The 17224-nt window shown below is 56.4% G+C and overlaps 1 protein-coding gene across 4 annotated transcripts; it reads right to left on the minus strand.

Moving 5' to 3' along the window:
- Nucleotides 1-3626: 3626 nt before the first annotated feature.
- PIANP (PILR alpha associated neural protein) lies at nt 3627-17004 on the minus strand. Of its 4 annotated transcripts, none has more exons than XM_063353622.1 (7): nt 16880-17004; nt 16108-16275; nt 9632-9700; nt 8919-9490; nt 8667-8748; nt 8184-8411; nt 3627-8030 (listed from the first exon to the last, which is right to left on the minus strand). In XM_063353622.1, the coding sequence occupies exons 3-7, from the start codon at nt 9646-9648 to the stop codon at nt 8009-8011; spliced, it is 921 nt and encodes a 306-aa protein (XP_063209692.1). In that variant the 5' UTR covers nt 9649-9700; nt 16108-16275; nt 16880-17004; the 3' UTR covers nt 3627-8008. The 4 variants fall into 4 exon arrangements, with proteins under 4 accessions (XP_063209692.1, XP_063209701.1, XP_063209674.1 ...); XM_063353631.1 differs by lacking the exon at nt 16880-17004 and adding an exon at nt 16604-16835 and having other exon boundaries at nt 8919-9487; XM_063353604.1 differs by lacking the exon at nt 16880-17004 and adding an exon at nt 16604-16833.
- Between the last annotated feature and the right edge of the window lie 220 nt (nt 17005-17224).

Genomic DNA, 17224 nt, shown 5'->3' on the forward strand with positions numbered 1-17224 from the left:
TCTTCCTCATTTGCTGCACTTAGAATTACTGCACCGTGTCGTTAGCTATAAGTAAACTGGCCAACATGAGTTGGACAACAAGAACCCCCCATTTAGCCAGGACGGTCTTTTCGGTCTTCACTTTTGCCATGGGGAGGTCCCGATGCTCGGAATAAGGGAAATCTCATGATAAAGGAGGGAATAACACCTCTCTACCACCTCTTGCGGCTCCTGCTGCGTATACAGCAAATGCAAGGTAACGCTAAGCGGAGCCTCGGACCTCACTTGTGTCATGTTCTCTCACATGCAACGAGTCACACAGGAAAGGAGTTGGCAAAGCAGAAAAAGGCATCGGAGAGAAACCATTTCAGGCTTAAATAACTCATCCTGGTGTCGCCAGATGCATCTGAATCGATGTAATGAGACCGGCACAAGCCTCCACTGTGCGTTTAACCGTTGCACTCATGTTTTGGTTAATGAACGGGTTCAACCAAAACTGTGTGGGTACACAGTGCACTAGCCTGGCTAGACCGATTACCCTGACACTAGCAGAGGACACCCACCACCGACTGGCTCTTTGTTTAGGGAGGGTTGAAGAAGCTCCTACTTTCTGGATCGCTTTACCAAGGCTTGGATGGTCCCTGGGAGAATCACGATGCCTGTCCGAGCATCCTTCCTTAGGCAAACTAACTGGGAAACCAACCGTCTCTTCAGCCATGCCAGGCAGGCTGTAAAGCACATTTGACCAGTGCCTGCTGTAGACATCAAACTATGTTCCTTTGACTTTCAGAAGATGAGTCACCCCAGGCTTCTTTGCTTGCTTGTTTGTTGCACCCTTGCGGTATGTCCAGCAGCTGATGAATTCTAGGCTTCCAACTAGACTTGCTGCCCTAAAGCATCTGCTCTCCTGCCACTGGAACTCTAACTAGGAGCCACAGAGATGCAGGACAGGTCCCTGGAGCAGAGACTGGCATTTGTTTCCCTGCCAGATCCCTCGTAGGGATTGATCTGAAGTTGAAGATGGTTTTGCTTGTATTCTGGTCACTCCCAGAGAAAGCTGGGCTTTGGATCAATGTGGAATGCGTCACTGAATGGTCTATTATTCACTGAGTGCAATGTGCACTCGGAGACACAGCAGCCCTCAGTAAAGATTCAATTCTGCCTCCCAGGATCAAAGCAGGAATGAACCGAGGGAACTACTCAACTCCTTTACATGATGCTGAAATGAGTGGTTGCTTGTTTCAGGGCGATTCTTCATGGCAGTTTCAAGTTGTGCATTGCTCCTAATTAAACGGCCGTCCACACAGCCACATCCCTTTAGCAGGGTGCAGAGATACCTCTAACTGAAACTGCCCATCCCCTGCGTACCGAGGCTTGCACTTGAGTTGTTAGCGCAGCTGGTCCATGCTGCCGTGCCCTGTCCACACTGCGGCCCCGAGGAGCCCAGTGATGCCCGCAGCTCCAGAGGTGCTCTCCCACCACTACCCTCCCGCCCACAGCGTTGGGAACACTGAGAAGGCACAACAGAGTGGCAATAACCAACAGGACAGGCCTGGGGAGGAGGGCAGAGCCGGAGCACATGGAGTCCTAACCTCCAGCCACAACTCTGGAGAACCTCCTTGAGCGAGGGAGGCAAGCGAGCGCTCTAGTTCACTGCCAAATCCCTGCATTGACAGGCGCTTGCAGCTGACAGTTGCCTGATTTTTTTTAGGTATTTTTTTTTTTCATAATGGGATAATTTATTGCAGGTTATAGAAGGCACTCAGCTGGAGGCAATCCCAGCTTTGGGAGATGTTTTCATAATGTTTTTCTGAAGTACTCTCTTTCCTGGGAAATCACAGTGGTCAGCAATAGCTCATGCTTGTTTTTGACCACTTGTTGGGGTGATTTTTGTGTGTCTTGGTGTGGTGGCACAGTTTTTAGGTGTTCTTTGATTTAAATGATTGCATCCATTCCTCCCGTCTCTGCTGTCCTCATTCAGCGTGCAGCTCCCCATTCTAGCTCCCTGTCGGAGAAAGGATGCGGAGGAGATGCTAGGGAGGGAGGCAAGGCTGGAGACCGGGAAGAACAGGAGATGCCGGGGATGGAGGCAGGGCTGGGACCAGACTGGCAGGGTGGGAGATCAACATGGGCATGTGGGCAAGAGTGATGTAGTGGGGAGTGGTGATGGGAAGGGACTAGAGCAGGGAGTCAGTGTTTCAGGAAGCCAGAAGAAAAAAGGGCAGCTCGTGGATCTTCTCCTGTGAGGCAGAGAGCGAGTTGTGGCAAAGAAAGGGAATGTTTGACTGAGCGCCTGCAGCCTCAGCCTCTGCCGAGAGGGCACCAGAGGAAAAGCATCTGATGACAGAGAAGTCAGCAGGAAGGGCTGAAGCTCTGGCTGGAAGCAGACGAGGTTTGTGCAAGACATTTCACAGCACTGAGGAGTACGTGAGTCTGTAATTTCAGCACAGTGAGAATTTATCGCCTCCTCAGTCGAGTCTCTCCAGCCTGCCCAGCCCCAGAGCTGCCGTATGTGGTCGACTGGGGAGGATCAGCCGAGAAGACAGGTGACCGGCCACCTGAAGCAACAGGGGTGAGGGATTCCCTCCTCCCACACTCAGCACAGGGGCAGAAGAGGTGTCATTCAGCCTTTTATTGCGTGCATGCCCTGGGACGGATACTGCAGGCATGTGTCTGCTCTCCAATGGGCATGGGGCCACCTCAAGCCCACAGAGATCCAGTCCAGGGCACAGGGTGCCATGTGGAGAGGTCTGGCCCTGCGGCAGGAGGTGGTCCTGGGTCCTTCCAATGGGAAGAGATCCCAGGACAGAGTCCGAGGTGAGGTCGGGGCTGGAGATCCTGCTCCTTCCTCCGACAGTAAAGCAGCGGAGCAGGGACACCTCCTATGCCTGAAGGACTCAGACAGCGAGTGTGCAGAGGGCACAGGGGCCAGGGACCATTCCCAGTGCCTGGCAATCCTCCTACCATTGCTGGGGAGCAGCCCTTCAGAGCGGCCACCCTGTCTGGTGCTGGTCTCCAGCATCCCCTCGGTGCCCTCCCCAGCACCGATCACTGCAGGGGCTTGCGAAGTGGGGGAGTTGCAGGAGACAAGGATGCTTAATTACAGAGCAGCCCTGGAAACCAGCAACGGCAGCGGCACTGTGGCCAGGAGGGGAGGCAGCAGGGCTGTAAATAGAAATTGCGGAGGCAGCCGCGGGGAACAGAGTGAGGGAGGCTTCTGCGCCTGCATCGCTCTGTCTCCCTCCCTTCCCTCCAGCTTCTCTCACCTCTCCTGGCCACGCTGGCTCCCAGCACAAACTGGCGTGTGACAAGCAGCCCCAAAAGCATGGCTGGGAGGCAGCAGCTCCAGAGGCAGAACAGCCACCATGAGTGGAGAAGTGGTTGTGCAAGATCTCCTCCATCAGGGGCCACCTCCCATGGAAATGCGTGAGGAGGCTCAAAGGGCCTCTTTGGCCAGCAAGGAGAGGAAGGCGAGATGGGCACTGGAGCAAATCACCCCATCTACCCCTCCAGAGGAGGCTGTGGGATGCCACATGTCTGAGACCCTGTCCCATAGGGGTCTGCCCAGGGTGAAGTCCCTGTCGTCCCACCCTGACATCTCCATTACGGCCTCTTCCACAGCAGCAAGAGCTCTGCTTTCAGTATTTTGCAAAGGTTTATTTAAAAATGTTGAAACTAACATCCCACAAGAATTGAATATTTCACCACGAGGAGAAGAGAAATCCTACAAAAATATATATCACAGCGCACAAGGGCAGGGGAGGGGGAAGAGCGAGACTGAGCAGGGAAGCAGGAGGGAAGACGGAGGGGAGGAATGGGAGCCGCAGCACAACGAGACCGAGTGGCGAAGGGAGAACAAGAGAGGAGTGGGGAGAGCGAAACAGCAGGAGGGGAGAGATAACCGGGAGGGAGACCGTGGTACAGGACAGGAGTGGGAAGTGGGAAAACAGTGGGAGAGGGAAGACAACAGGAAAAAAGGAGTAGAGAGCCAGCAGTCGGTGAAGGAAGGGGGCCCCCCTCTACGGTCTTGCCAAGGTAGGGCCAGGACTACAGTGAGACATCAGCGGGGGTGCAATCAGGGAGCTGGAGTTTGGCCCAAGGCTTTTGTGCTGCAGGACTCGGCTCTAAGGCTGTGCCATAGTTTAATCCAGAGCAGTCTGAAAGTGATCGTGTTCGAGAATTTGCAGGGAATGAACAAACTGCTCCTTTCCAAGTACTTTTCCTTATCAGGAAAGGGAGTGGGGAATGAAGGGACCAGATTTGCAAGGGCACTTAGGTGCCATTGAGGAAGAGGTAGATAGCCCTCTCTGAAGCTGTGGGATGCTTGGCTGGAGGTGAGTCCCTGTAAAATGGACTGGAGGAATGTTGTGGAAGCACAGACTGGAGGTTTGCTCCCGTGCTTACCAGCTGCAACTGACCAGATGGAAAAGCCCAAACAGGATCTGGCCTGGTGGTCATGCCACTCTGCTGGGTAGAGAGAGGGAGCCTCCGGTTCCCGCCTTGAAACAACACAGGGTGGAGGGGAGAGGTTCTCCCCCAGACCTTCCCTCTTTCCCACTGCTCTCACAGAGAGACCACCCTTGTGTTAACAGCCACGTCCCTCCAGGAGCTCAGCGCAGACACGGTGCCTTCCACTCACCCAGCCCACCTGGGCGTTTTCTTTTAATTGCACAGAAACGTTGGGCAGGCTCCAGTCCAAGGCTATGAACATTTTCAGTCGTTTTCCCCGCACACTTTTCTCTCTGTAAAATTTCCACTGGGAAAAAATAATCCAGATCTTTCTCCTCCAGTCACCTAGAAGACAAGGAAACCTGATGGGCTGTGACTGAGAAGATGCTGGCCTCTGCCCTGGCTTGGTACTCGGTGCTGTCAACCTGTCTGTGTGTGCATCTCACAGAATATTAGCCTGGGCCAGGGAGGAGACTGCAGGCACGCTCTGGCTCCAGTCTGCATAAGGAAAGATGGTTTGTAAGGCTCCAGCCATGGAGAAAAGAGACCCAGTGAGATTATTTATTGACTGGATGAAGCTTGTGTGTCCACACGTGCTTTGAGTGTTTTGTTCCGGGGACAAAATGTTGCAATGAAAGTTTGGGCAGGACAATGAAGTTGATTCCCATATCTAACCTGTTTTGTGTCAGAGAGTGAATGACTGTCTTGAAAACATATTTGGTTAGAAAAATTGGTCTTGGAAAAGATGTTCAGCATATCCAAGTTTCTGTCATTGTAAGAGTTTTCTCTACTGCGTTCCCCAGCTTCCCCCTTACCACAGCATCCGTGAAAGGCTTCATTCCCTGGAGATACTTTTAACAAAAACAGAGACATGTTAGAGGGGAAAAAAACCCACCCAAAACACCAAAATCTGATTTTTTTGTAGAGTTCACAAAAGCCTGGACAGCAGAGCTCAGGGCTTCCCCACATCAAGTGTTGGAAAATGTTTTCACTACAGCTCCTGCTGCTTTCTTACAGACCTTCTCTCCGTGCAGCGTGTAGAAAGGGAAAGTCCAAGGACAGCCCTTGAAGTGGTGGAGTCTAAACTCTGGCCTTGTTTCAACAAGCGCTATTGATCAAAGAGAAATCTAATTAATCTGGCCTGGAAGATTACTTAAACCAGTTCAAGGCATTATAGCGTAAACTGCCGGCAATAAGCAGTGCAGCCTCTTGCCAGGCTGTCTGCAGATGGCCTTCCCCAGCGCCCATGTGCCAGTGAGAGGGGGAAGAGCCCCCAGCTGCCCTCAGCTGGCGGGGGCCGTGGTGAGCGGGGCAGCGGGCAGGAACAGCCATCTGCCCCCTTCTCTCTCCATCCGCCGCTTGAATGCCCACCAAAGCCTCAAATGGAGCCGGAATAAGGCAAAGGCTCGGTAATAGATCGATCTAGGGTAAAGCAATAATATCCCCTGCTATAAGCGGAGCCTCAACCTGTGCTTAGACTAGAGACCTCCGGAGTCCTTTTCCATCTACACTGTTCAGCCGTTCTGTGCTTTTAATAAGCCAGTAATTTTATTTGACCTGTCATTTTCTCCAAATCTCTACTGTTTTTTGCAAAGCTTATTGCAATTTACACTCTCATTTAAATGTCCTTCACGGTGAGTCAGATGAGACCCGAGATCACCTAATAGTTCAGCTGGGTAAATGGGCAGAAACAGGCCTCTTATGAAATTCCATGTGCTTTGTCCTATAAAGAATAGGCTTTTACTGCACAGATAAAGGATGAAAGGCCCATTTTCTTTTCTCCAAGATGACTTTTGCCAGAGATCTTGTATGGCGCATTAGGGCCTTCAAATTGTGGGTGAGTTTCCTGTCTCTGGCCACATCAGTCCAGCAGCTGAAGGTGTTCGTACAGTACAGGGGCAACTTTACCTAAATCTGCATCATTTCGGCTCAGTGGCTGTCAATGTGGGGTCTGTGAATTACTTTAAAGGTGTCTGCAAGAGCCAAGGGAGAGCAACTATTATCATTAAGCTGAAATTTGCCATTTTACACTTCCTCAAAGCGACACCCATGGGTCCACACGTAGGAAGAAGGTTGAGACATGCTGATCTTGCTCACACAAGTAACAGACAACGTGGCTGCCTGTCCTACAGACCACCACAGCCCCAAAGTACATGCTCAGGCAACCAGATTGCGCCGATACCTGTGCCATTGGTTTTAGTCCCCAACCAGCTGTGACAATACACTTACGAAGGCTGGCACCCCAGATATCTTCTCTCTCATGCCCTTGATGAGCATTGCCTCATGGGTCTCCAGTCACCTTGCATTCCAGGAGAAACCTACCAGCAGCACATGGCAACCCCCCAGATGCCCCCAAGGTCAACTCTAAATTGTTCTTTGTCATCCCAGGCACACAGAGTCATATCTGCTGCTCGTTGCCTGTGGCATGAGCGTCTGAAAGCAATTCCCTACCTCAGGCCAGCAAAACTCAATTTCCTCGTGCCCAGCTATATCCGCATGCCATGCTTTAGCTGCTTCGGCAGTATCCCAGTGTACAGGACGCTTGCTAAATAACATAATGAGCAGAGGGCTTCGCCTCAGATTTTCTGAAGAACATCACCAAAGACTGATGTTCATCAGAAAAACCTTGCTGAAGGAGACTGAGGGGGCAGAGGGGGACAGCAAGGAGGCTTCCAAGGGATCAAAACATTTTGAAAACTAAAGGAACTCTTCCCAACTTTAACTGGCAAGAGAAGTGGTGAGGGGAGGAACTGAGAGAAAACAACTGGGGACGGAAAGATGAAGAAAGATACAAACTGAAGAGAAAAAAACAGAGGAATGTTAGGCAGAAAGAAAGAAGAGAGGTGTGAGTATCTTCCATCTAGGGGGGAGGTAATGTTTCCTTCAAGGAAATGGGTTGCTGAGGGGACCCAGGTGCTGCGTGAGCCTCTTCTGCCCAAGCTTCACCCACTCTTGGGACCCTCAGGAGAGCCAAGGCCTTGGGAACAGAAGAACCTGCCACCACCTCAGCCCTGGCTGAGGGGAGAGCGAGCCCCGGCGGGCAATCCTGCAGACAACTGAACTCCAGACGTTCACTTCAAAGCACACGACATGGGAAGGGACACACAGAGGGGTTAGGGCCCACGGGGACAGGGGTACGCCTTTCCACCTCGCCTACCCCCAATGTCAGGCATGCACTGGTGAGAGAGTCATGGAGATCCAAGTGTGTGTCTGTGTGTGTGTGTGTGTGTTTGTCTGCGTGTGTGTGTGTGTGTGTGTGTGTGTGCTAGGAGAGGGGCCAGGGAGGCCAAGATTTCACACCACCACCAGCTGTCTTCTCTCCCACCAGCCTGCTCTCTCATCACCCTGTCCTGCGTGGGCTGGGGGGGGGGGTTCCCCAGCCTTCCCCCAGCGGGAGGCTAAGGAGGCCCAGCTCGTCCATTTGCCCAGGCACGTCCTGGTGGCGTTAGTTAATAATGGTGGTGGTGAGCCGTGGCACAAGGAGGTCGTTTGTTCCCCGGGGTAGCAGAGGCGGCGGGAGTCTGTGCTCGCCGGCTGTGACGGGAGGGTGGGACAGCCAGCTCTGCTTCTCCTGTGAGCATCACAGGTTCACCAGTGGGATTCTGGGGGGAAAAGGGAATCGGAAATTAATTAGCCACGGGTGGTTACGCTGTCCCACCACCCCCGCTAACCAACCAGCGCCTTTGCCCTGCCTCAGCCTGCTTGTCCCCCTGTCCCCCGTCGCCCCCTCCCTCCCCGGCTCCCTGGCCACTCACCGGTTGAGCTGGAAGGCCGTGTTCTTCCCGTGACCCCCCAGTTTCTCCACACCCTCTTGGCCTTGCCTAGACTCCTCTGCCTCGGGCGTGGGGGCCAGGGGGTCACCGTAGGGCCCCAGGATGCTGACTGTGGTGGGGGAGAGGTCCGTGAGGGGCTGCTGGCTCTCCTGCTGCCTCCCACCGCTCTGCTGCCCGGAGTGACGCCGGCGTTTCTGATTACGGTCCCAGCTTTGGAGAGAGGCGATGGGCGAGACAAAGAGTGACCTTTAGACAAGCCCCGGCCCTCGATGACAGAGGGGTCCATGGGACCCTGCTACACCCAGCACTCAGAGCCCAGCACGGCCAGGTGCCGGACCTCCAGAGGGCTTCCAGCACCAGATCCACACCCTTGGGACAAACAGATCCCAAGCCCACAGTCCTCCTGCCCACCCACCTGCAGACTCTGCCGTGGTGACAGCCTCCATTGGCCCAAACCCCACTCACCAGAACTTGAATATGATCCCGGTGGCAACCAGGACGATGATGATGGAGATGGTGATGGTGACGTACAGCTGGGGGTCCACGCCTGTGAGAGAGGGGGAGTGGAGGGGGTATGTGTGATGGCCACCCCCACCGGTCCCCAGGGAGCAGGAGCGCAAGGGGAGGTTCCCACAGGGGGCCTCGTGAATTTTGCAGAAGGAGATGCTCCTGCGGAGATGGGGCAGGGGGGGTGAAGGAAGGGAAGGGCAGATTTACCTTCCCCCCGGGGCCCAAACAAGAAGGGCCGCAGGGTGGCCGGGGTCTCACGCAGGTTGAGCCCCGCGTTGTGCAGGAGCGAGTGGGAGTTGGGCTGCGCCGTTGCCATGCCGTGTGGCGAGACGAAGGTGTAACCCAGCGGTGGGAAGCCTGGGTTGGCCGAGTTGGCGTCCCCTCCATCCTCATCCGACACCGTGGGGCCCCAGACGATGGCCCAGGGGTACTGGGAGGAGGGCATGCCGTCCTCGAACCCGGAGGGGGTGGCAGGGCGAGCCCCCGCCGCCTGGCGCCGCAGCCGCACCACGTGCCGCAGCTCCGACCCCCGGGGTGCCGGGGCCCGCTGGCGCGGCAGGGCCAGGCGAGAATCCCTCTCCTGCGGCAGCGAGGTCCTGTCCCAGATGCAGATGGGCCGCGGGGCCGAGGGGCTCCGACGGGTGCAAAGGGGCCGAGCGGATGCTGGGCCCCGCGAGCGAAGAGACCAGACGCCGGGAGGAGGAGGGACGGCCGAGACCAGGAGGAGGAGATGCCAAAGCTGCAGGGAGTGGACGCAGGAGAGGAGCGGAGGCATCCTGCTGCGGGGTGGGAGGGAGGAAAAACAGAGCCTTATCTGAGACGTCCTTCCTGATGAAAGGGCAAGCCCCGAGCAGCCGGGAGCAGCCCGCCACCCACGCTTCCCCCGTCTCCCCGGTGAACGTGGGATGCTGTGAACCTACCAGGCACCAGGCTCCATCGCAGATGCAACAGCGTCTTCGCTCAGCGAGGATCCCGTCTCATCTTCTTCACTGGGAACCAAATGGGAGAGGTGTCAGCATCCCCTCGCCCAGCGGCCACCGCTCTCTCCCTGGAGGCATCGTGGGCAAGCCTCCATCCCTGACCAGCAAGGGCATCGCAGCACCCACACCCCTGCTCCCTCTCCTGTCCCCCCCCCGTGCCCACACGCTGTCCTGCACGGAGGTGCATCGTCCCCCCGACCCTGGCACCCCACAGACACCAGCTGTGTGTTGGCACAGGCAGACAGGAGGAAGGAGCAATCTCTGGAGCACACGTGCAGAGGCACATGCGCAGCTTCCCTGGGGACTCTCCTGTCTGAGGGCCGAGAGGGGGATTCGGCATCTTTGTTTGCTTATCGCTGGAACAAGTTGGAATCTTAATTCCTGTGTTTATTTATAGTGTAGAGTGTGTAATCCATTTATTAAAAAAGAGCCTCTTCATTGTGTGCCAGAGTGAGGGAGCGAGAGGGGAAGCACGAGAGTGATAAACCAAGAAGACTGAGAGAGTGAATCAGCGAGAAAAGTCCAGCCTTACTAAAGAATTTAAGAGCAAAAATACGCCTATCAAATATTTAGTATTTACTTTCCTCTTAGCTAACATGGAATTACCGTCCCACGCTCCTTGTCCTAGCGTCCTCCGCGCTGTCCCACGCCTCTCGTTCTCCCCTGTTCCTCCCCTTTCTCTCCCACCTCCCATGGCCGAGCAGCACCAGGCGGCAGCGGTAACACAGAGTAAGGGCTGTTCCCCCGGGCTGGACCTCTGCACCGGCCACACGCCACCCCCTGGCACCAGTCCCGGTGGCAGCACAGCTGCCCTTCATGCTGTCTGCCCCTTCCCTTGTCCGGGCACAGCGCAGCGCCGGCACGGCTCTTCCCTGGTGAGCTGTTATGTGCCCGACCCGGGATCCTCTCCGCAACAAAGACCGCACGCAAGCACACAGAGAGAGAGGAAAAAAAAAAAAAAAAATCATTCAAGATATTCAGCTCGCTCCCGCATCGTGAAGGGGAAAGCATGAATGCCGACAGCCCGTGGCCGTGCCCTTCTGTGGCTGCCGGGTTGGAGGAACGGGGCTGCTCAGCCGAGGGAGTCAATGGCCAACCGCCCTGTGCCTCCAGCCCCCAGCCAGCTGTGTTGCACCTCCCGGCTCCCAAGGGGTTACTGCCAAGCCCTCCGGCTCAGCCCATGTCCCCCACTAAAACTGCAGCCCTTCCTGAAGGAGGGAAGAGCTTGGTGCTTGCTCTTGCGGTGGGTAAGGGGACTCACGCCCCTGATGTACACCTGAGGAGAGGGGCTGGGAGGAAGGGCACCCATGAGTGAGTAGCTGTCTAGCTCCTGCTGCATTAACTGGGGATATTTTTAGTTTCCTTCTGTTAAATATTTAAACAAAGTTCACAGAAAAAAAGGAATTGTCGGCTAATGTGCCCTGCCCTTCCCTCCGGGGCAAGATCAGTCTCTGGAGGGATCCTGAGATGAAGATGAGGAAAAAAGAGCAGCTATTCTCAGCATTTCTTTGTACTTTGCTCCTGAACCTCTAAGCCTTAGAAAGGACCCAGTATTAAAATGCAGCTCTGCAGAGAGGCAGCCGAACGGAGCAAGTTTCTTCTGAATCTCTGGCGAGATCTTGGCCATCTGGATTATGATCACGATGCCACGGAAGACCACGTCTGGCAACACAATCTTGAGATGACAGAAATTCTTTTGGACTTTGGAAAGGGAATTGCATGTGTCAGAGACCTCCACGTGTGAGTCTCTGTGCACACGAACTGCTTGAGTGGTTTCAAGATGGCCTGGGGCGCCTGGGGCCATGGCTGGGACTCCCCATGGGACATTAGTTCCCTGGGGTGAAGAGCTGCTCTGCTTGTGGCACAGCGTTACCAGTTACAGCTCTGGTCTTGAGGGGCTGCCAGGGGTTTTGCAGCAGGAGATGTGGATCTGGACAGTGCCACCCCAGGAGAGGAGATCTTCTCCAGGAGCAGGTAGACCTCAGTGCCAGTCCCACGGTGCAGTGTGGTACTTTAGGGGTGCGCATGTAACCGCTAGCACTCCTCCTAACTTAGACGGCTCTGCCGGCAGAGATGTGCCTGGGTGTAGGTGCTCAGTGCTGGATCAACCAGCTCACTGCGTTCTTCTCGCTTGTTGGGATGTCTCATAATGGAGACCTCGCTGTCCTTCTCGGCTGAGATTGTGAGCTCCACCAACAGCACCCCAGACTGTGGATTCCCAGGGTCTAAAGCCGGGGAATAAGAAACCCAACAGTGCCAAATCCTGAATTGCTTACACACCCAGTAGCCTGAATTTCAGCCCTACGGAACAGGTAATGGCTGTAACTGGAGCTGAGGGGAAGGAGTGAGGCACAGGGCTGGCCTCCTCGTGTACACATAACGCTGTGGAAGTGACAGCCCAGACATCGGGTGTAAGCCTCAGACCTGAGACACCGTTGTGCGCAGCTCCCGCTGCCAACAGTGAAGAGCAGGTGACTGCCAGTGCCCCTACCCCAAAGGTGGCTCCAGGTGAGCGCAGGAATGACGCAATGTCAGTCGGTGTGAGTCAACACGTTCTGATTTGCCACTCATATCGTGGCCAGAGACTGACAGCGTGTCCCGCACCACCCAGGCGTGGTTGTGGAGGAGCTGAGAGAAGCACAGAGATGTCTCCCGCTACATGAATGCCATGAGAGCAAAGGAAGGTTTCAGGTGGAAACGCCAGCCAGCGAGGGCTGGACTCCACTGTGCGTGGAGCACGCACGTTCAAAACAGAACACGGATGTCCCTGTGGCTTATGGACAAAGCAGCGGATAAAGCGTGTCTAGGGCGCTCTGCGGTTAGCCAGCGGCAGTGGGGATTGCGTCCTGGCCACAGACCCTGCTGCGTTGGAGGGCAAGTGTAACAAACGCCCTGCATTCAGCTCTGTCTGCAGCTCCCAGTGTGGATGCTGAATAAACTGGTAGATCTTCAGAGAGGAGGAGGGGACGCCAACGCTCTTACTATCTGGAGGTATAAATCCCAGTATCCACACACCTTACACCATTCCAGAGACCTTTGTGTGCCAGAGCAGAGAGACTGGATTTCTGCACCAGTGCCAACACGGCATGGCTCTTGCTTTCAAATCTGTTTCCCAGGTCTAATTGTGATAAAAACAGACTACTGCTACTCCCAGGGTCCAAAGATGGACCCGTGCATTTTCACTCGAGGTACAGAGCCTTCATCGCAGAGTTCCAGTCCTGTGATGCGCAGATGACAGAGTATGAATGACAAAGCTATTTCCCCGGGGCACTTCACTGAACTCAGTCTGTGAATCTTGGTCCTTGGAAGCCGTGAGTGAGAATTACACTGTTCTCTGCTATTGCGCATGGACCCCACTACCAGTCCAGACCAGAGATCCCTGGGGCTAGTCTGTTAGTAGCTGCTCCCATTGCATTTGCAGGATATGGAAGCACAAATCCTGCTGCTGTTTCCCAGCGTCAGGGACCCGACTGTGCTTCCTCCCTCTTTGTAAGTCTCTCGCAGCACGAACCTACTGCTGCCGGGACATGAGAGAGCAGATCTCGGTAGCCATGCCCCCAGGTATGTATCCCGGTTCACCAAGGGGGCTGGGAATTTACATCCTAAATAACGTCTAGGAGCAAAGCCTGCTGCACTCCTGCTCTGAGCAGAGAGCACAGACTAAGCCCCGAATGTGACACCCTGAGATCCAGAGTTCAGACGCTACGGCGCCCCAGGAAAGCCCTAGGATTTGCTGCCAATAACTCCTTCTCCCTGTCCAGGAATCTTGTACACAGTGGTCCCAAAGATAAATCCTATCCAAATATAAAAGCCGTCACAGGAATAAAAGAGCCGAGGTGCCAGCCGTGCGCAGGCAATACCCGCGCTGTAGCTCCCTCGCATCAAATGCAATCTGTAACCTTCTGTTACAAAATGCTGAAGTTTGACAAATTCAAATGAGGAACAATACCATTAATAAAGAGGGTCACACACTAGCACAATTCACCTAGGCAGGTGGTGTATTCCCTACCGCCTGAAGCCTTCGCGTGGCCGTATTTCTGAAAGAGAACGCCACAGTTCAATCAGAAGTTACGGGCTTGATGCAGGAAATGAAATTGGTGAAATTCTCTGGCCTGTGCTCTGCTGTAGGTCAGACTCGATGATCAAAATGGTCCCTCTGGCCTTAAAATCTGAGAATATCGCAGCTTTCTCGATGCCTAGCCGAGATCACCTCCGACTGGAGAGCAATTGGATGAAGCCGAGCACACAGATGCCGCGTTAGTGAGAAGCGGGTAGAGCCTCCTTCCATCCGGGGATGGGAAAAGAGTTGCACCCGATTCTGTTTGGCTCGGCTGGCAGATGATGATCTATCTGTATTTTCGTAACATCTCGAGCTTGACTGCTGTGATACTGTGCCTCTAGGAATGAAGCCGTCTGCTCTCAGAGCGCTCCAGCTAGTTCCGAATGCAGCAGTCTGTTTGCTCGGCAACTCAAGCTGCCGGGAATGCATCACCGTGCCCCTCTGCACCCCACATCACCTCGCTTTTGAGCACCGAGTCCGGTTCGAGGTCTCCAAGCCAGCATTCAAAGCCCAGCATGGGATAGGCCCCAGTGACCTAAGCAATCAATCACCTCTCCTTATGCAGCGATGACCTCACATGACGGATATATTCCACTGGAACAATGAAATTGCCAACCAGTTTGGGGAGAGGGGGAAGGGATGGAAGAAGGGGAAAGAGGCTCACGACCCTGAGGAAAAGAACATTCACAGGACCTGGGCCAAAATTATAAAACTTACTGCCGGCTGAAATAACGCTCGCCATTAGCAACCCTGCAGCACCGAGAGCTTCATGCAAATCCTTTCTTCGCCCAGCTCCCCCACGGCAACGATCCCACTCGAAATAGTGATAAAAAAATCAAAACAAACCTGAGGAGGACCCAGCCCTCCTCACAACGGAAGAACGCTAGGTTGGCTGTCATTTTTTAACTCCCAGCCAGCATTAAGGGCTACGGTGACAGCTACCAATACAAGGCTGTGATCTGGGACCATGGAAGAGAGCAGCTACCTCCAAGCATCGAGCAGAGCGAGTTTAGGCATTGGCGGCAAGACCCACACACACGCTGCCTGGTGCCCCAAGCACCCCACACCTATATTTTTCTCAGTGGCCATGAACATCCCGGAGTTCATGGTCCAAGCAGCAGAGATGCAGTCATTGCTGGTTTGGTAGCAGGAAGCACGAACCCCGGTGCAAAAGGGGTTGTAGATATGTCCCACTGTATTCGGCTGGGTGAGGATTGTGGAAGGGAAGAATCCCAGAGCAGCTGCCCGAGGGAGGTAATTCTGCTGCGCTCGGAGGGGTTTGGGCAGCTGGGAGCATGAATCCGAATGCTGGTACCCTGGGGTGGGAGATGCCAAGCCCATCTGGGGAAGGAATTCCCACCGTGCACGGGGCCAGGGGTGACAGCTTGCAGAGCAGGCTGAGTTCGAGGGCTGGCAGTCTGAATGCAGTGGCTGCTCTACCTGGTGTCTGGGGCTGAGAGGGCTGGTGGCAGAGCCCAGGAGGGTCCAGCAGGACCCCAGAGGGGCTGACACTGCTCGCCCTGTGTCAGCGCGGGTCCTGCAGCGTTCGGTGTCCGCCGGGGGGAATTCCTGTGGCAGGATACCAAGGCAAGCACTTACAGGCTGGGTATGGAAAGCCCAGGCTGGGGCAGAATCCGGGGCTGGAAGGGTGATGGTGCATTTGGCCATTTCGGTAGCTAGGGAATGGGCGTATGAAGCCCATCAATGGTCCTCTGAGCTTAAGTCTCCCTGCATTTGGGAACTGTGAGCGTGGCCCCATTCCAAGCAGCACTCTAGGATGCCGGTCCCCTGCCATCTAGCGCCTGCCTGCAATACATGTCATGAGTCTGCCAATCTTCTGCCTCCCAGTTTCCTACTGTTCCCGGGCATCCAAGTGCTTCAGGTGCTGAGTCTCCACATCTGAATTGCTCTCGCTTGCATGGTGCACCCTTGGCCAGGCGGGAGGAGGGATTGACCCCTCCGTTTCCTTTCTCCAGCTGCGCCAATTTGGCTGAAGTCGCCTTGCACAGCACAGGCTCCAGCACAACAGGTCTGTGATGGAGCCCAGAGCTGGAGGGCAAGAGGCAGCGATGCCTCGGCTGTGCCCCCTCCCTCCCAGCCCCTCGGGGCATCCCCTGCCCCAGACTGAAAGAGGAACAGAAGGCGGGGGGAGGCGGGGGGGGGGGAGAGACAGCCGGCTAGAAGGAGACAGAGCACCTAGATGGAGAGAGGGAGAAGAAAAAGGGGGAGCAAAGGACACAGGGAAGGAGACGGGGAGAGATGACTTGGAGAGGGGCGCACAGCCCTCCCTGCCCCTCGCCCCTGCAGCCCCATCCCCACCCCGTCCCCCAATCCCGAGCGGAGAGGGTGAACTTACCTTGCGGGGAGACGAGCGGGGCGCAGCCGGGGCGGCGGAGCAGGGGGCTGGGGGAGCACAGCTGCCGCTGCCGGTGCCTCTCATGGCCAGGACGAAGGAAGGAGAGGAGGAGGAGGAGGATGAGGAGGAGGAGGAGGAGGAGGAAGGTTTGATGAGGCTGAGCCCTGGCTGAGGGAGAGGGAGCGAGAGATGCCTTGAAATAAACAGCTGCCGAGGACTGGTCCAGCCCCTCTTTCTCTCTCTCTGTCTCTGTCTCTCTCGCTCGCTGCCTCCCGTTAACCCCATGGCTGCTGGCACCGCCGCGTCCGGCACCGGCGCCCCCGCCGCAGCCCGAGGGTCGCGCCCGCCGGGGTGGTGGTGGGGGGAAAGGCGGGGGGGGGGATGTCACCGAGTCCCCCCCACCGCCTGCCCCGGGAGCCCCCTGCCCCGGCGTCCGGCTGCTGCTGCCCAGGCTCCTCCCGCTCCCTGCCCGCCCGCAGCCCCGCGCCCGCCGGACCTGCCCCCCCGCTGCCGCCCGCCGCCTCCCCGCCGCCGCTGCCCGCTCGGCTCCGCTCCGCTCGGCTCCGCTCCCCCGTCTCGTCGGTTATTTCGGGATCTTCACAGGAAGCGATTAGGTTGCCATGGAGAGAGGTGTCTCCAAGGGACCCGTCGCTCCACAGCTCGCTCCGGCGAATGCCACCCCCGGACGGGTCCGTCCTTAGGGGGCGGAAGCCCCCCCACCCCTCACCCCCGGCCCGGGATCCCCTTCCCTCGGGCCGCCCCCCGGGCTCACCCCCGCCGCCGCCGCCCCGCAGCAGTCCCCTTCGGGGAGATGCCACCCCCCGGCCGCCCCTCGCCGCCGCGCCGGTCCCGCCCCCCGTCCCCGCATCCCCGCATCCATCATCCCCGGGATTCGGGCCCCCGGGCCCCCCTGCGCGCCGCGGTACCCGGGGGAGGGACGGCAGGAGGGTGCCCCCGGCGGGGCGCAGCCCGGGAGGGCGGGCGTCGGGGTCCTCCCGAGCTTCACAGCCCACGCGTGGGGCGGGTGGGACACGGGGGCGCTGGGGGGAGCAATGGGGGGGGGTCAGTCCGACGTGGGCGTCCCCGTCGAGGGGTCACCCAGGTCGTTTGAACATGT

The sequence above is a fragment of the Chroicocephalus ridibundus genome, chromosome 1 (assembly GCF_963924245.1).
Source record: "Chroicocephalus ridibundus chromosome 1, bChrRid1.1, whole genome shotgun sequence".
Taxonomy (NCBI): domain Eukaryota; kingdom Metazoa; phylum Chordata; class Aves; order Charadriiformes; family Laridae; genus Chroicocephalus; species Chroicocephalus ridibundus.

Coding starts and splice junctions, on each gene's coding strand:
- PIANP (XM_063353622.1), bottom strand. Junction 8,749..8,918: donor GTTTGGGCCCCGGGGGGAAG/GTAAATCTGCCC, acceptor CCTCTCTCACAG/GCGTGGACCCCCAGCTGTAC. Junction 8,031..8,183: donor ACGGCCTTCCAGCTCAACCG/GTGAGTGGCCAG, acceptor TTTTCCCCCCAG/AATCCCACTGGTGAACCTGT.